At 54.4% G+C, this 14,383-nt stretch overlaps 2 protein-coding genes across 4 annotated transcripts; both read left to right on the top strand.

Annotated features, from left to right (window-relative positions):
- The first annotated feature begins 4,315 nt into the window (after positions 1–4,315).
- On the top strand, positions 4,316–6,772 carry PCGF1 (polycomb group ring finger 1). 2 transcript variants are annotated; one of them, XM_017875255.1, is made up of 9 exons: positions 4,319–4,548; positions 4,977–5,082; positions 5,240–5,392; positions 5,560–5,631; positions 5,755–5,860; positions 6,041–6,074; positions 6,172–6,258; positions 6,391–6,471; positions 6,620–6,772. In XM_017875255.1, the coding sequence occupies exons 1-9, from the start codon at positions 4,456–4,458 to the stop codon at positions 6,665–6,667; spliced, it is 780 nt and encodes a 259-aa protein (XP_017730744.1). In that variant the 5' UTR covers positions 4,319–4,455; the 3' UTR covers positions 6,668–6,772. The 2 variants fall into 2 exon arrangements, with proteins under 2 accessions (XP_017730743.1, XP_017730744.1); XM_017875254.1 differs by lacking the exon at positions 6,620–6,772 and having other exon boundaries at positions 4,316–4,548; positions 6,391–6,598.
- Positions 6,773–8,323: 1,551 nt separating this feature from the next.
- LBX2 (ladybird homeobox 2) lies at positions 8,324–14,308 on the top strand. 2 transcript variants are annotated; one of them, XM_017875252.1, is made up of 2 exons: positions 8,324–9,129; positions 13,506–14,308. In XM_017875252.1, exons 1-2 carry the CDS (start codon positions 8,550–8,552, stop codon positions 13,895–13,897), a joined length of 972 nt encoding a protein of 323 aa, XP_017730741.1. In that variant the 5' UTR covers positions 8,324–8,549; the 3' UTR covers positions 13,898–14,308. The 2 variants fall into 2 exon arrangements, with proteins under 2 accessions (XP_017730741.1, XP_017730742.1); XM_017875253.1 differs by lacking the exon at positions 8,324–9,129 and adding an exon at positions 10,042–12,476 and having other exon boundaries at positions 13,506–14,052.
- Positions 14,309–14,383: the final 75 nt, after the last annotated feature.

The raw sequence follows: 14,383 nt of genomic DNA, 5'->3' as shown, positions 1-14,383 counted from the left end.
CTCAAAAAAAAAAAAAAAAAAAGTGTCGACCTCCCCATCTTGATCACCTCTACTATCCAATTTGTCCAGCCCCTCCTCAGCCCCTGCTCACAGCCTGTTCTGAAAGAGGGTGGGGGCTCCTACCAATTTAGCAGATGTATTTTCATCTTAATGGAGAAGACAAACAACATTATCACCTCCCATCCCTTTGCAGAAACCCATGCACTTTTCTCAGCAGTAGAGAGGGCTACAAGGAAGCATGAACCTGTTTAGTCCAAATCTTCAGGCCGGAAGCAGTGACTCATGCCTGTAATCCCAGCACTTTGGATGGCCAAGAGGGGCCGGATCACCTGATGTCAGGAGTTCAAGACAGACCAGCCTGGCCAACATGGTGAAACGCTGTCTCTACTAAAAATACAAAAAAATTAGCTGGGCATGGTAGCAGGCATCTGTAATCCCAGCTACTGGGGAGGCTGAGGCAGGCGAATCACTTGAACCCAGGAGGCAGAGGTTTCAATGAGCCGAGATCACTACTGCATTCCAGTCTGGGGTGACAGAGCAAGACTCCATCTCAAAAAAAAAAAAATCTTCCTTGATAGCAAGGGCTGGATTCCCCCAGATGGGAACAGGGAACCTAGGGAGACAGCAAAGAAATATAATCTCTGAATGGGGGAGCTGTGTGCAGGTTAGGAGTTTGCTAGTCCCTTTCTCTGCTCTGAAGGGTGAGTCTGGGGGCAGGGGGGCAGGGTAACCAGTGTGTATCCAGCCAACCTAAATAAATCCTTGAATGAGTCAGTGAGTGAATCAACAAATGAAAAAAAAAGGCAACATCATGCAGACCCGTACACCCCTGCCTTTTGAGTTCAGCACAGATGGTACTGCCACCCAGAGACTGTCCGACTAATCGTTTAAGAATGGTCACAAACTCAGTAGTTCATACAAGTCTTCTGGGGAGTTTTAAAAATATTTTAGTGCCCCACTTCAAGAACAGATGGCATCCAGTTATGTTACTCAGACCACAGTCCTAGGACTTTCTCTTTTTTTAAGAGACAGAGTCTCACTATGATGCCCAGGCTGGCTGACTGGCCTCAAACTCCTGGGCTCAAACAATCCTCCCACCTTGACCTCCTGAGTATCTAGAGTTACAGGTGTGCGCCACCACCCCAACCTGGCTTGAAATGTCCTTTCTTACCTCCTTGAATCTGATTCACAGGTAAAGGATTGTTCCTGCTGGTTTATGTTGAAGATAGAGGTGCTGGAATGAGTGCCCCCTCATACACACTGCTTTGGATCTATCTCACCGTGTCCTGTGTGTCCGTGGCTCTCATCAACTTAGTCTTTCCTATGCCTCAACTGTCTCAGATCTTTATTATCTGGACAGAATCTTGGCCTGAGTCTTCAAAAGAGATCATGCTTTTCCTTTCCTTTTTACTTCATGCGTACTGCCTCCATTTCATCATGATTTATTCTTAACTCAGTGCAAGCTGCCTTCATTATAGTAACCCTTTCTCAGAGAGCTCCAGTGTTCAGTATCCCTTCTCCAGGACTTCCCTGACATGTTTTACTTTGTTGGTCATCAATTATTTTTTGAAGTGTCCCTTCTTTTTGCTTCTGTAATATCTTATTCCACATCTTTGGACTTTCGTAGTCACTGCTTACGTTTTTCTTCCACTGATTTGGCTTCTTCCACTGAAGACTGTGAATATTCTTCAGAGCTCAGACTTAAGCTTTCTTTTTTCTTTTTTCTTTTTTTTTAAGACACGGGATCTCACTCTGTCGCTCAGGCTGGAGTGCAGTAGCACGATCATGGTTCACTGCTGCCTCAACCTCCCAGGCTCGAGCAATCTTCCCACCTCAGCCTCCCAAGTAGCTGGGACTACAGGTATGCGCCACCATGCCAGGCTAATTTTTGTACTTTTTGTAGAGACGGAGTCCCACCATGTTGCCCACACTGGTCTCCAACTCCTGGGCTCAAGTATCCATCCACCTCAGCCTCCGAAAGTGCTGGAATTACAGGCGTGAGCCACTGCGCCAGGCCTTAAGCTTTCTTTATCTCTACATCTGCTCAAGTTTTACCCATTCCAAAAGTCCCAACTCTCATATCCAGCCAGATAACTCTGAGACCTCCATCCCTAGTTCGTTCTGACACTTCAGCCCCACCACTCACTCTTCTAGCCTTCTAACAAGCTCCACCTGCTTCCCTAGAGCCACCTAAGTCCAGCAGGCTGGAGGACATGCTTCCCTCCAAAGCTCTTCATTCACCCTCTTACCCAGGCCTACCAAGCCAGGTTCCTGGCTACTTCCTCCTATTATACTTTCCTTTGAAATGTTTCAGATACAGCCCTTCCTTTCCATTGCCATTGCTAAAACCCTAATCGAGGCTGTCATCACCACCACTTGGATTCATTCATGTATTCATCCAGAAAATTTTTATTGAATACCAACTATGCAGCTGGCACTGGAGCTGTATCTGTGAACACAACAGAGGAAAAAAATCCCTGCCACTGAGAAGCTTATAGTCTAGTGGAAAAGGCAGATGAAAAATTAGGAAATATGTTTTCTAGAAAATATTTTCTGAAAATAACTAGAAAATATTTATAATATATATTAGAAATGTATATTAAATAATAATAAATGCTAAGAATGCTAATAAATGCTAACAAAAAAAAAAAAAAGCAAGGAAGTGAAAGGGTGGGTGAGTTGTTATTCATCTAGAGTGATTACAGAAGCCTCATGAGTAAAGACCTGAAAGAAGGAGGGAGCCATTTTGGATAGCTAAGCATTTCAAGTTGGGGACACAGTGGAAGGATATCCTGGTGTATCTGAAGAGAATATGCAGGCCCTTGCACACCACTGTAAGACTTTGACTTTTATTCTGATTGAAAAGGGAAGCTCTCAACAGGTTTTAAACAGTAAAAAAGAAACAACCTAATGTTTCAACTTTATTTTTAATAGCTTTCTTGAGGTATAATGGACATATAAACTGCAGATATTTGAAGTGTACAGTTTGATAAGTTTTGACATATGTATATACCCATGAAACCAACATCACCATAAAAATAATAAACACATCCACATCTCAAAAATTGTCCTTTGTGTTTCATGTTTTATCAGAATCACTAGCTCTGAGAAACATAGCACTGAGCTGTTATGTTGAGAACACGCAAAGGGGGACTCAAGGAAAACAGTCAAGAAGCCACTACAGAGGATAGTGACTTGGACCAGGGAAGTAGGTAAACAGTGACTGTAATGAATAGTTGATTAATCACTAATCTCATAACTTCTTGCTGCATATTCACTCCAACTCCCTCTGAAGAGAAATGAACAAAAATGTCGCTTTCACAGGATAACCTCCTCCCTTCAAAAAAGTCCGCTAGCTCCCAATTGCCCTCAGGCTAAAAATCGCAACTCTTTACGGCCCTGCTTTTTCTATTACCACTCTCAAATCTACATCTTGACCTTCCTGTCCTCTGGTCATTCCCCTCCACGTCCTTTCTATTTCAGCACACTTCCACCCCCTCCCCCAAGTCTAAATTGTGCCCAAAGTCCCACTTTCTCCAGAAAGCCTTTTTGAGGTCTCCATTGGAATCTCTCCCTTCTCGAATCTCCAGTTACATTTGATGTTAATACCTCAAAGGAAATTTATCCTTTTTTAAGTACCCAGGGCCGGCGGTGTAGAGCTCTCGAGCATCCCGCGTAATCCCCAAGTGCGGGGCTGGGCCTATGCTACTACAGGCGCTGGCTGCCTAAGCCTGTCTGTGTGGCAGTGTCCTAGTCGTCCTCCCCTCCTCCTTCGGCATCTGCTCTGCATTAGTCTGTCCCAGGCCTCCGCAGGCGCCGATGATTAAATCATCGTCATTAACCAGGGCCTGCCCCCCCCATCCCCGGCAGCAGGGGGAGAATGGGGGGATAAGATCACTACCAAGTCCCTAGGGGTCTCTCCCTCCCCATCCCCCGGCACCCTCTCCGAGACTCTGCAAAGCCCGAGAAACTCCCTCCGTGGAGCGGGGAGAAGGCCCGCCATCTGGATGAAGCTCCGCTCCGCGGACGCCGACAGGGCGGCATTACGAGGAGAGGACCCAGGAGGGGCTTCTTCAGCAGGGTAATCGTCACAGAACACCGACTACCCTGAGCGGGTAGCAGGCACAAGACTGCCGGGCCTTTGGGGGTAGGAGGGGGCAGTCTTTCGCAGGCTCCAAAAGTTAGTCTTGAGGTCGCTTAGGGTCTATTATGATGAGTTCTACAGGAGGCTGAAGAGATAGGACCCTTCCCCTATGCCCCCCCCACCACTCCTTAATTACGGATTGAGGAGGGGAGGGGCCGGTGGGGCTCAGGTGAGCACACGGGGAGAAAGGAACGTGGGCGGGGCCTTACAGAGGGTGAGCGAATCCGAAAAGACCTAGAACCTCGTTGCTGGGAGACAAGTCCCGCCCTGCAGGCGGCACCGGAAGTGGCCGGCTGGGATCAGCCTTTAAGATGGCGTCTCCTCAGGGGGGCCAGATTGCGATCGCGATGAGGCTTCGGAACCAGCTCCAGTCAGTGTACAAGATGGACCCGCTACGGAACGAGGTGCAAGGGCGGCAGGGTTACTGCTGTGGTCGGCCAGCGGTGCGAACTGGGGCGGGCTAAAGGACGGGCGGTGGCTGGCCGGGCGCCCAGTGCGCCTGCGCAGAGACAGAGTACCCAGTGCGCCTGCGTGATTGCGATCGGGTTGCCAAACTCCTCTTAGGACGCCTGCGCATTGTGTCGCCGACGTTGTGTAGTCTCCCCTGGGAAAGGAGGGTCAGGCGAGTCCACGTGAGGGAAGCCCCCGCTGTGCGCGGAGCCCTCTGCTGGGCGGAGGGGGAGTGCCAGCCCCCTGGAGCTCATCCCCGGCTGATGGCGCAGGACGCGGGGCTTGGCCGTGGAGTGTGATGAAGGAGGCGCCCCCCAGAGTGGGAAGGCGCACGAGTTGGGGGCTGAGGGTGGATGGTTGGTGACGGAGGGTGTATCTTCAGGAGGAAGTTCGAGTGAAGATCAAAGACTTGAATGAACACATTGTTTGCTGCCTATGCGCCGGCTACTTCGTGGATGCCACCACCATCACAGAGTGTCTTCATACTTGTGAGTGCCTTGGAGACTGCCTAGTTCTTCCAGTCCCTAGTCTTCACCAAGCCGACTGCCAGCTTCTGTACGGCCTGCCCCACGAATCCAGGCACCCCACCCAGCCCATGAATCCAGTTTCCAGAGGGCCTGAGAATCTGCTTTTCTTTTCCTGCAGTCTGCAAGAGTTGTATTGTGAAGTACCTCCAAACTAGCAAGTACTGCCCCATGTGCAACATTAAGATCCACGAGACACAGCCACTGCTCAACCTCAAACTGGACCGGGTCATGCAGGACATCGTGTACAAGCTGGTGCCTGGCTTGCAAGACAGTGAGTGACCAACCTGACTTTGAGGGGCTTCTTGAGGACTAATTGCTGAGTGGCAGCTTGAGGTGACAGGGGCTTTGGTAGGAATCATGTAGGCAGAAGGCCAAAGATGAGGGAAAGACAAAGAGTGAGGAAGGGCTAATACTTTATTCTCATATTTCACCTTCTAGGTGAAGAGAAACGGATTCGGGAATTCTACCAGTCCCGAGGTTTGGACCGGGTCACCCAGCCCAGTGGGGAAGGTATGTCCTTGGCCGTGGGAGAGTAAAGCCCCCAGAGCATTCTTCTTGCCCAGTTTTGCTCTCTGGGGAAAGAGGAGTATGGAATGTGTGCCACCAGCCACCTCACTACCCTATCTTTCTCAGAGCCAGCACTGAGCAACCTTGGCCTCCCCTTCAGCAGCTTTGACCACTCTAAAGCCCACTACTATCGCTATGATGAGCAGCTGAACCTATGCCTGGAGCGGCTGAGGTAGGAGAAGGTCAGGGGTTGCAGAAGGTGACAGTGCCAATGACCCAGAGCCAGGGAGGGTCTGGGGGAGAGGCCAAGCAGTGAGTGAGTGCCTATCCCCTTGAAGAGAGTATATCATGGCTCTGGGTAGGGGAGAGGAGGAAAGATAGGGTTCCCTAACCTGTGTCTATTTCCCCCCAGTTCTGGCAAAGACAAGAATAAAAGCATCCTGCAGGTGAGAAGGCTGAGGGGAGGGCCTCTCTAAGGAGACTCACCTCCCATGGCCCTTCCCTCACACACCTTGCCCTCTTCCCTCCCCTCCCTGCTCCCAGAACAAGTATGTCCGATGTTCTGTTAGAGCTGAGGTACGCCATCTCCGGAGGGTCCTGTGTCACCGCTTGATGCTAAACCCTCAGCATGTGAGTAGTCTCACAGTTGGTTTCTTGGAGGGGAGAAGGGGCTAAAAAAGGAGAGACAGAGTCTAGGGTGGACCAGGGTAGTTTTTGACCTGCCAGAAAGTTCCTAAAATTATACCCCCATCTCCCTCCTAGGTGCAGCTCCTTTTTGACAATGAAGTTCTCCCTGATCACATGACAATGAAGCAGATATGGCTCTCCCGCTGGTTCGGCAAGGTAAGCCAGGCCACCCTCCCTGGCTTCACCCCGCTTCAGACTCCCCCCAACCAACCCACAGTCCCCAGGGGAAGGGTAGGCTGAGGGGGCCCTTTGGATAACATAATAATACTCCCCACTGACTACTACTTCCTCATTCTCTCCTTAGCCATCCCCTTTGCTTTTACAATACAGTGTGAAAGAGAAGAGGAGGTAGGGGCCAAGCCCCCACCCCATCCCATCCCACTCCCCTTCCCTCCCCAGATATTTATGTGAAATGAACTGCAGCTTTATTTTTTGAAATAAAAACTTTTAAAAAGCACCTCTCTTCCTTATTCTTCCTGCCTCACACTCATGCTGTGTCCTGCCTTCTTCAAAAATCCTCTGAGTTTCATTGTGAAGAAGGACCTGTGCTCTATGGCCATGGGCCCTCAATGTCTTGCCAAAGGAGAAGGGTAGAGGATCCCTATATGTGTGAAACCAGGCCTCCCACACCACTCTTTTTGGTTGATGGGAAGCCTTCCTAGAGGGAAGCTCTCAGCTGTCCTTGTATGCTGCAGCATACAGTGCGGGTGCGGGCCTCTTAGGAGATGTCCTAATTCAGCGGTGGTGAGAAGGCTGGAGTTGGACAGTGGCTGCTGCAGGATTGAACAAGTGAGATATTTTAAAGAAAAATCCAAAGAATTGTGTTATAGTTTTATAACTTGGGGGATGGGGACAAAAAGGAGGGAGAAGTCTAAAAAACAAATGGGGTGGGGCCACAGGGATTGTCAGAAGTGGATGCTTGGCTGTCCATACAGAATTCAACAAGTACTTGGGGACCGAGACTAGAAGTCAGGATGGGGAATAAGTAGCTGAGGAGGAGAGGGAGCTGATGTGGAGGACAGCAAGGGCAACTTCAGGGAACAAGAGGGAAGCTGCAAGGCACCAGATCCATTAATTGGGGAAACATTCCTTGTCTGTATGCCATGCCAGGGTCCTTGTTCTATGGTCCTCTCAGTGGGGTAGCTAGAAACTTGCCCAACTGCGACAGGAACAGAGGCCAAAGCAAAGAGTTCCGGCCTGCTGCCAAATCTGGGACAAACTGTATGGAGGCGCAGCATGGGTAGCCAGAACCCGAGTTAAAACCTAGGTCCCACCCTGGCTGGTCTGACTTCACGGCTTCTAGGGGGTTGGTTGTGCGAAGCTGTTGAGGGCTGAAGGCGCTAACCATCAAAGATGGAGGTAGGGTGGCAGAGGATGGGGCGGGAGGGTAGGGAGTGAGTACAGCAAAGGCGGCCTCAACTGGGTAAGAAAACTCCAGACTTGTGGGAAAGGCCTGAGCTCGCATTGGACGCTCTGGGGTGCCACAGTCGGACTGGGTATCCGGGAGACCTCCGCCTCTCCGCGCGGATGAAGAGGCTGCAGACGCCGAGGAAGATCTCGAGTGCGTGGGGCACTGATGGGGACCCGGGTGGGCACACCGCGGACGGCATGGGTACGCTTCTTTCCTGACATGGTCTCCAAGATTACCAAAGCTTCCAAACGTTTCCAGGGAATGCCTCTCCCCCACTAGCCCCCTCCTCGACCTCCTCCAGGAACACCCCAGCTCAGGGCTCCCCACTCCTCTTCCTCCGAATTGAAGCTCTGTGGGGTTTGCAGTCCGGGCGAGTACATGGCGGCCAGGGCTGTTCTCCAGGAGTTTCTGCGCAAAAAGGAGTTTCCTAGGAGTGACAGGGGAGTGGCATGGGCTCAAGGGAGAGTAGAAACGCTCCCGGGGGCTTTGCAGGGGCCGAGCAGCTGCGGGAATTGGGGAACAGTCCGACTTGGTCTCCCTGGAAGGCCCTGCCGTTGGGGCTGGGCAGCAGCTCGGCGTCGAAAAAGCCGGGTTTGAAGATTAATGGGCCAGAGGCCGGAGATTCTGAGAACCAAGTCACGGGACTTGAGGACCTTGGTGACTCACGCCTTGAGGCCAAGCAGCGCGGAAGGCGCTCTGGCCGGATCTGGGGTGGGGCCCCGCCGAGCCTTGGTCTAGTCTGTCAGCAGCGGCAGCTGCACTGCGTCTCCCAAGGTAGCTGAAGCTGGCCAGCTGCAGGCTCCGCGCCGCTCGTCCCCGGCCCATGGGTCCATTCCCCACTCCCACCCGGACCCCGGGGTCACTCGGGTCTCCGTCTGTGCTAGGGAGGGAGAATCACGCCCAGGGTCCTCTCTGGCTTCGAGCGACTGAGAACGCGCCCGGACGCGGCGCGGCGCTCCGGAGTCAAAGGAGAGGCGGCGGCAGGACCACCCCAGGGCGCTGCACCCCCGGACGCTCTCGGCCGTGCTGCGCTTCCGGGACAAGGCGTCTGTTCTCCCCTGGGGGCCAAACCTTGCCTCTGCCCACCTTCCTCAACCCCGCCATTTCCAAGACTCACGCGCAGAGGCGACAGCACCAGGATTTGCTCCAGCCTTTGGCACAGAGGAGCACGGGTCCCTCTGTCAGCCTGGCCAATCATTCCCAAGGCTTGATGGGAAAAAGGACTTCCCTAGAAGTGATTATTGCGGAGTTGGGTGGAGAAAAATGTCGGGGAGGGCGTCGGAGTTTCCCACCGCTGGCTGCTTCCCCACCCGCACACCCGGGAGGGTGGCGGTGGGCGCGCAGAGATCTTTGCAAAACAACGTCCAGGGCGCAAAACAACTCACAGGCCTGCCGCGCCCCAAGTCACAAAACTAAAATATAAGGATGGGTTCACTCCGCAGCAGCTCTTTTTGAAAGAGAAAACAATCCCAGAAGTGCGCTGGACGGACGGACGCCCCTTCTCACGCTCCTCCGCCTGGACTTTTCTCCCTGAACTCCCACTTCCCTCTCACTCCGGTTCACGGACGTTTTCTAAGCATGGGGAGGAAAGGGGCAAGCTCTTCTCTGAGATTGTCCTTGTCCACCTCCCCAGGGGGTTATTCTGAGGGTCCTCCAACCCTCCTACACATTCACAGAATTCAGTGGAATGTCCGGGCCAGGCAATCTGAGACTAAAGGTCGTTTATTGAGCAGGCCTCCGTGCCACCAGTGGGGAACTGGGTTGAGCAGGGGCAGCCCGGGGTGGAGGAACCCGCCGATGGGGTATGGTGGATGCAAGATAAGGTGGGGGTAGGGCTGGGGGATGAGCATGGGAAAACCGAAAGGGGAGGTGGGAGGAAGCATCCTTAAGTGGGAATGGGGTGCCTTCCCAAGAGAGTGAATTTGGAATGTGGGGATCTCTACAAGGGGATGGAGTGCAGGGCCCCGAAATGTCTGAAGGGACAATAAGAGGAATCTGAGAAGGTGGGAAACAGGAAAGATTTGCCTGAGGATGACGGGAAGGAAAACCGTCCGCCCCGTGGGGCCACTGGTGAAGGCTGGCCTCCGTGCATCTCTTGAGAAGGATCGTGAACAGGGAGGGTTCCACCCGCGGGCGGGAAGAGGCGAGCACCCGGGAGTTTCTGCGCTTCCAAGCTGGGGTTGGGGGTAGCCTATAAGACAGCCGAGTGAGTGTCCCCTCCCCAACCTAGAACAAGGTTTAATCTCTTAATCTTCCTCATTAATCACTCACCCTCCTCCTACCCCTCTCTGTGGATCCGGTTTCGCCCCAGCTCGAGTTCCAGTACTGGGAAAAGTCCCCTTCTGTGGCCCCACGATCCCCTGGACTAGTCCCTGGCCGCTATGACGACCTTAGAGGGGCCTCTGCTGTCCTGGGCCTCCTCCCTTTGCTAGTCTCCACTTCCATCTCCTCCCCCAAACTCATGTTTGGGAGCTGTCCAATCCCAGTACCTGAGCCCAGCTGCAGAGGGGAGAACCAGGAGGGAGAGATGGAAGGGGCTGCAAGGCACAGGCCCATAAGGAGAGCTCCACACTCCTCACGGGCACACACAAGTAATTGAGAGCAGAGGTAGAGACAGACACAAAAGCCACATAGAGGATGCATGCGTGAAGGTTGCAGCGTCTGCTTGGTGACATGCCTGGGATGCAGTGGGGCAGTTTCTGCTGCCTCCAGAGAGCTGCTTTATTGCACATTAAGTGAAACCACTGGGATGGTTTCCAGAGCTGAGGCCTGTAGCCCGAAGAGCTCTCCAGGCCCTCCCCTGCCCCTCACCATTAATAACCATTTAACAAGGTCCTGAGGCAGCTCAGCTTTCCACCATGGCCTGGCTCTGCTCTTTGATCCAGCAGTGGCCCATCAGGCTTTAAGTGTGTTGCTCAGCTTTCCAGGAGGGCATTGTGTGAATGTTGCGCGTGGGGGAGGGGGGTTGTTGGAGTGAGCCCTTTACCAAGAAGACCCTATGAAGATGCCTTCCCATCTCTGTCAAAGAGTCTTTGGCCCAGGTGCCTTGGATCTCCTAAGCCCTGTTCAGGGAACCCCAATTACATGCTGCAGTTGCCTCAGGGAATAGACAGGTGGACACTGCACAGATGGTGGGAGATGCAGCAGTCTACAAGGAAAGTGACATAATGGACAGTCCAGGAGGGACTGGCCTGGTTCTTCGTGGCACTGTTTTAAAAAGCTAGAAGCACATCCGTTTCTAACTTCCCTGGGCAGCAAAGCTGCAAGCTCCTCAGGAGTGGCAGGGCTTCCCTGCCTCTGGGCTGTGAATCCTCCAACTGTTTGGGGTGGAATGTAGGAACAAAACCCATACCTTGCTGGGTCTCCACTGCTGAGGCATCGCTGTCTCTGAGCTGCCTTCTTCCTACAAAGGAGGGCTGCAGGTGCTTACTCAGGTATGAGCCCAGAACCAGTATAAGTGTGGCAGATAAAACCCAGATTAAATAGGAATGAATACACCAGGCCTCAGAGTTAGCACCTGCGTTGTCAGGATGCCTGTCCCAAGATCCAGTTGGGTCCGCAAAGTCTGCCCTTCAAGTCTCTCTTCTATGGGCAGTGACCCCTCTCTGGCCAGGGCACCTTGCTCCCGTTGGCAGTTTCTGAGCCTCCGCAGGCTGGGGAAACCATACATACCTGAACTATGGGAGCTTAAGAAGAAGAAGACAAAGACAGACAAAATCGACTGATTTTGCCAGTCCTCACTGACAAAGACCCCTCCTGGGCAGTTGCACCAGTTTGGAGTTCCCTGGGTCTTCTCTCCTGCGGCCGGGTCTCCTGGCAGCTTCTCTGTGTGTTCTGACTTCATCAGGTGGGGCAGCCTCGAATCCATTCACCTGTGCTTGCTTCTTCGTGGCATCCCCACTACTCCCAGTTGCAGTCGCTCTGCCAGGCCAGGTCCTCCCAAGTGTTGCGCCCCCGACCCACGCAGCACTAATCACTTCCAGCCGCCAGGACCTTTTAAACAACGTTTCTCAGGGGTGGGGTGGGGAAGAGGGAGCCAGGTTAGGAGACTGAGGTCCTAGCTGGGATCAGATATCCCAGCACAGTCAGTCCTGATAGCCTTCCTCAGAACTTTCAAATCCCAGCCGCTGGGGCCAGAGAAGGCAATTTTATCGTCTATGAGTTTATGAGCCAGAGCGGCTGCTAGGCGGGGAGTCGGCGGCATACAGCGTCTGGAGGTATGGCCCGGCCTGACTGTGCACGGTGCAGCACCCCGCAGCGCGGAGCAGCCCCGCGGCCCTGCTCTGAAGGGTAGTTTGGTCGGCTTCTGCTCTCCGCGCCTGCCCCAGCCTGTAGAATTACCCTCCCCGGACATCTAGGAGCTCCAAACCCACCAGGGCCCAGGGTGGAGAGGTGGGGACGCAGGAGGAGGGGCACACGGGACTCGGGCCCAGAGCCGGGGGCGGGTCCGAGGCTAGGGGCCCGGATCGGGAGCCAAGCGCTGGGGCCCAGGCGGCTGCGGAGCCGAGCGCAGCGGGCAGCGGGACCGCCCCAGCCCGGCCGACCATGAACTCGGGACGCGAGCCCCGAACACCCCGGACACTCTTAAGCATCGCAGACATCCTAGCCCCGGGCATGGTCCCCCGAGCACCCTCTGCGCCGCAGCTTCCAGAGTCGGGTCCGGGTCCAACGTCGCCGCTGTGCGCGCTGGAGGAGCTGACTAGTAAAACTTTCCGCGGACTTGACGCGCGCGCCCAGCAGCCCTCTGAAGGTATAGAGCCGGCAAGGTCGCGGACTCTGACTTGGCCGTTTCCCCACCTCTCTCCTCCTGGTTCCCGGTCTCAAACCTTTGTCCCACCCCAGGCCACCCACCCTAATCCGTCCCCTGTCCTCAGCCCACATGCCAGGACTCGCACCTGCGACTTCTCACCTCTCTTCCGTTAGTCCCTAGTTTCCGCGGCGGCTCCGGAAGGCCGCCAGTACCGCAGGGAAAGGGCAAACTGTCGCCAACTGAGCTACCAGTTGCTCTGTTCCCTGTAGGCGGGGCAGTCGCGATAGAGAAAGGCAGGAGAGAAAGAGACAAAAGGCTTGAGCCGCAGGCGGTAAACGACTGAGCCTGCAAGGGAGGCACAGAAAGCGCTGGAAAGAGGGTCGAGTCTCTCCGCGTGACCAAGCTCCGCTTCAAGGCACTCTCTTCTCGAGGGGAGTCAAGGACCAGAAAGTCCTTGGCGCAGCATTGGGCGCGGGACTCCGCACTCTGCCTTTCCTCGCTCTCTGTACCTCATTATCTTCCCTTTTGGGCTCGAGGAGCGGGCTCTGGTGTCACTAAGGAACTGTAAGCCGAATGCCGGACCCGATCCATGGAAGGGCATGATCTAAGTCCTGTTAACACCGCCACGCTGGGTCGGCTGCCCTGACTCTTACTCGCCTCTGGTGTCACCCTCAACCTATAGCCTGCTCAGCCTGAGGCTCCTAAAAGCCTCAAAGGCTCCACCCCAGAAGGTTTGACTCTGCACCCGGTCCCCTCTGAATCATCCCTCCCTTCCTTCACTTCCTTGCCCCTACAATACGCCCTCAGCCTGCTGCCTTTCGTACCGTCGTGGCCAGCCCGCTTTGCGCCCCCTATACCCACCTGGGCCTGACTCCCGGTAAGGGATCACAGTTCTGGTCCCCATCCGCCTTCCTGGCTCTCCCTCTACTTTCCCCACCGCCACCGGCACAACGCCACCCCCAATTTTTCTTTCCAGGCCACAGCCTGATTCCCGGTGGCTGGAAACTGACCCCCTCCCTATCCCTGCAGGGCGGGCAGCCGCGGATGCGCTGGGCCCTGGCCCTGCCGGCCGCAAACGGCGCAAGTCACGCACGGCGTTCACCGCGCAACAGGTGCTGGAGCTGGAGCGGCGCTTCGTCTTCCAGAAGTACCTGGCTCCGTCCGAGCGAGACGGGCTAGCTACACGACTAGGCCTGGCCAACGCGCAAGTGGTCACTTGGTTCCAGAACCGACGAGCCAAGCTCAAGCGCGACGTGGAGGAGATGCGCGCCGACGTCGCCTCGCTACGCGCGCTGTCCCCCGAGGTCCTGTGCAGCTTAGCACTGCCCGACGGCGCTCCAGATCCCAGCCTCTGCCTCGGAGCCGCCGGCCCTGACTCCCGGCCCCAACTGTCAGACGAAGAGATACAGGTGGACGATTGAAGACAAAGCTGCCGCCAACCCTGGGTTCTGGGGTCCGGGACTCTACACCTCGTGCTCTGCCTCCTGCCCGAGTTCCAGGGTGGAGGAAGAAGGTCCACTTGGGCCTCTTCCGGCCCACAGTCCAGACGCTCACCTTTTCCCGGGTTTTTTTGTAAGTTTGTTTTGTTGTTTGAGACAGGGCCTCGCTCTGTCGCCCAGGCTGGAGTGCCGTGGAGCAATCACCACTCACTGCAGCCTCGACCTCCTTGGCTCAAGCGATCCTCCTGCTTCAACCTCCTGACTAGCTGGGATTACAGGCGTGCAGCCCCACCTCAGGCTAATTTTCAAAACTTTTTTTTAGAGAGTAGGTCCCGCTATGTTGTCCAGGCTACCTTTCCCAATATTTTAGAATAAAGTCGAGACTCTGCCGCACCATGCCTCTATTCAGACGCCCGTCATGAGCAAAGAACAGTAAAATCTGTAAAGTGCTATGGAGAGTCTGCACTT

Source organism: Rhinopithecus bieti, unplaced genomic scaffold, assembly GCF_001698545.2.
Source record: "Rhinopithecus bieti isolate Rb0 unplaced genomic scaffold, ASM169854v2 scaffold_9978, whole genome shotgun sequence".
In the NCBI taxonomy this organism is placed as follows: Eukaryota; Metazoa; Chordata; class Mammalia; order Primates; family Cercopithecidae; genus Rhinopithecus; species Rhinopithecus bieti.
Note: the sequence above shows the minus strand (reverse complement) of the source record. Positions and strands in the feature narration are given on the sequence as shown.

What these genes read in the sequence shown, in the direction of transcription:
- PCGF1 (XM_017875254.1), top strand. Translation starts at nt 4,456, where the DNA reads ATGGCGTCTCCTCAGGGGGGCCAGATTGCGATCGCGATGAGGCTTCGG. An exon ending in CACAGAGTGTCTTCATACTT is followed by an intron (nt 5,083 to 5,239) that starts GTGAGTGCCTTG and finishes CTTTTCCTGCAG; the next exon opens with TCTGCAAGAGTTGTATTGTG. An exon ending in GGTGCCTGGCTTGCAAGACA is followed by an intron (nt 5,393 to 5,559) that starts GTGAGTGACCAA and finishes TTCACCTTCTAG; the next exon opens with GTGAAGAGAAACGGATTCGG.
- LBX2 (XM_017875252.1), top strand. Translation starts at nt 8,550, where the DNA reads ATGGGTCCATTCCCCACTCCCACCCGGACCCCGGGGTCACTCGGGTCT. An exon ending in ACAGGCCTGCCGCGCCCCAA is followed by an intron (nt 9,130 to 13,505) that starts GTCACAAAACTA and finishes CTATCCCTGCAG; the next exon opens with GGCGGGCAGCCGCGGATGCG.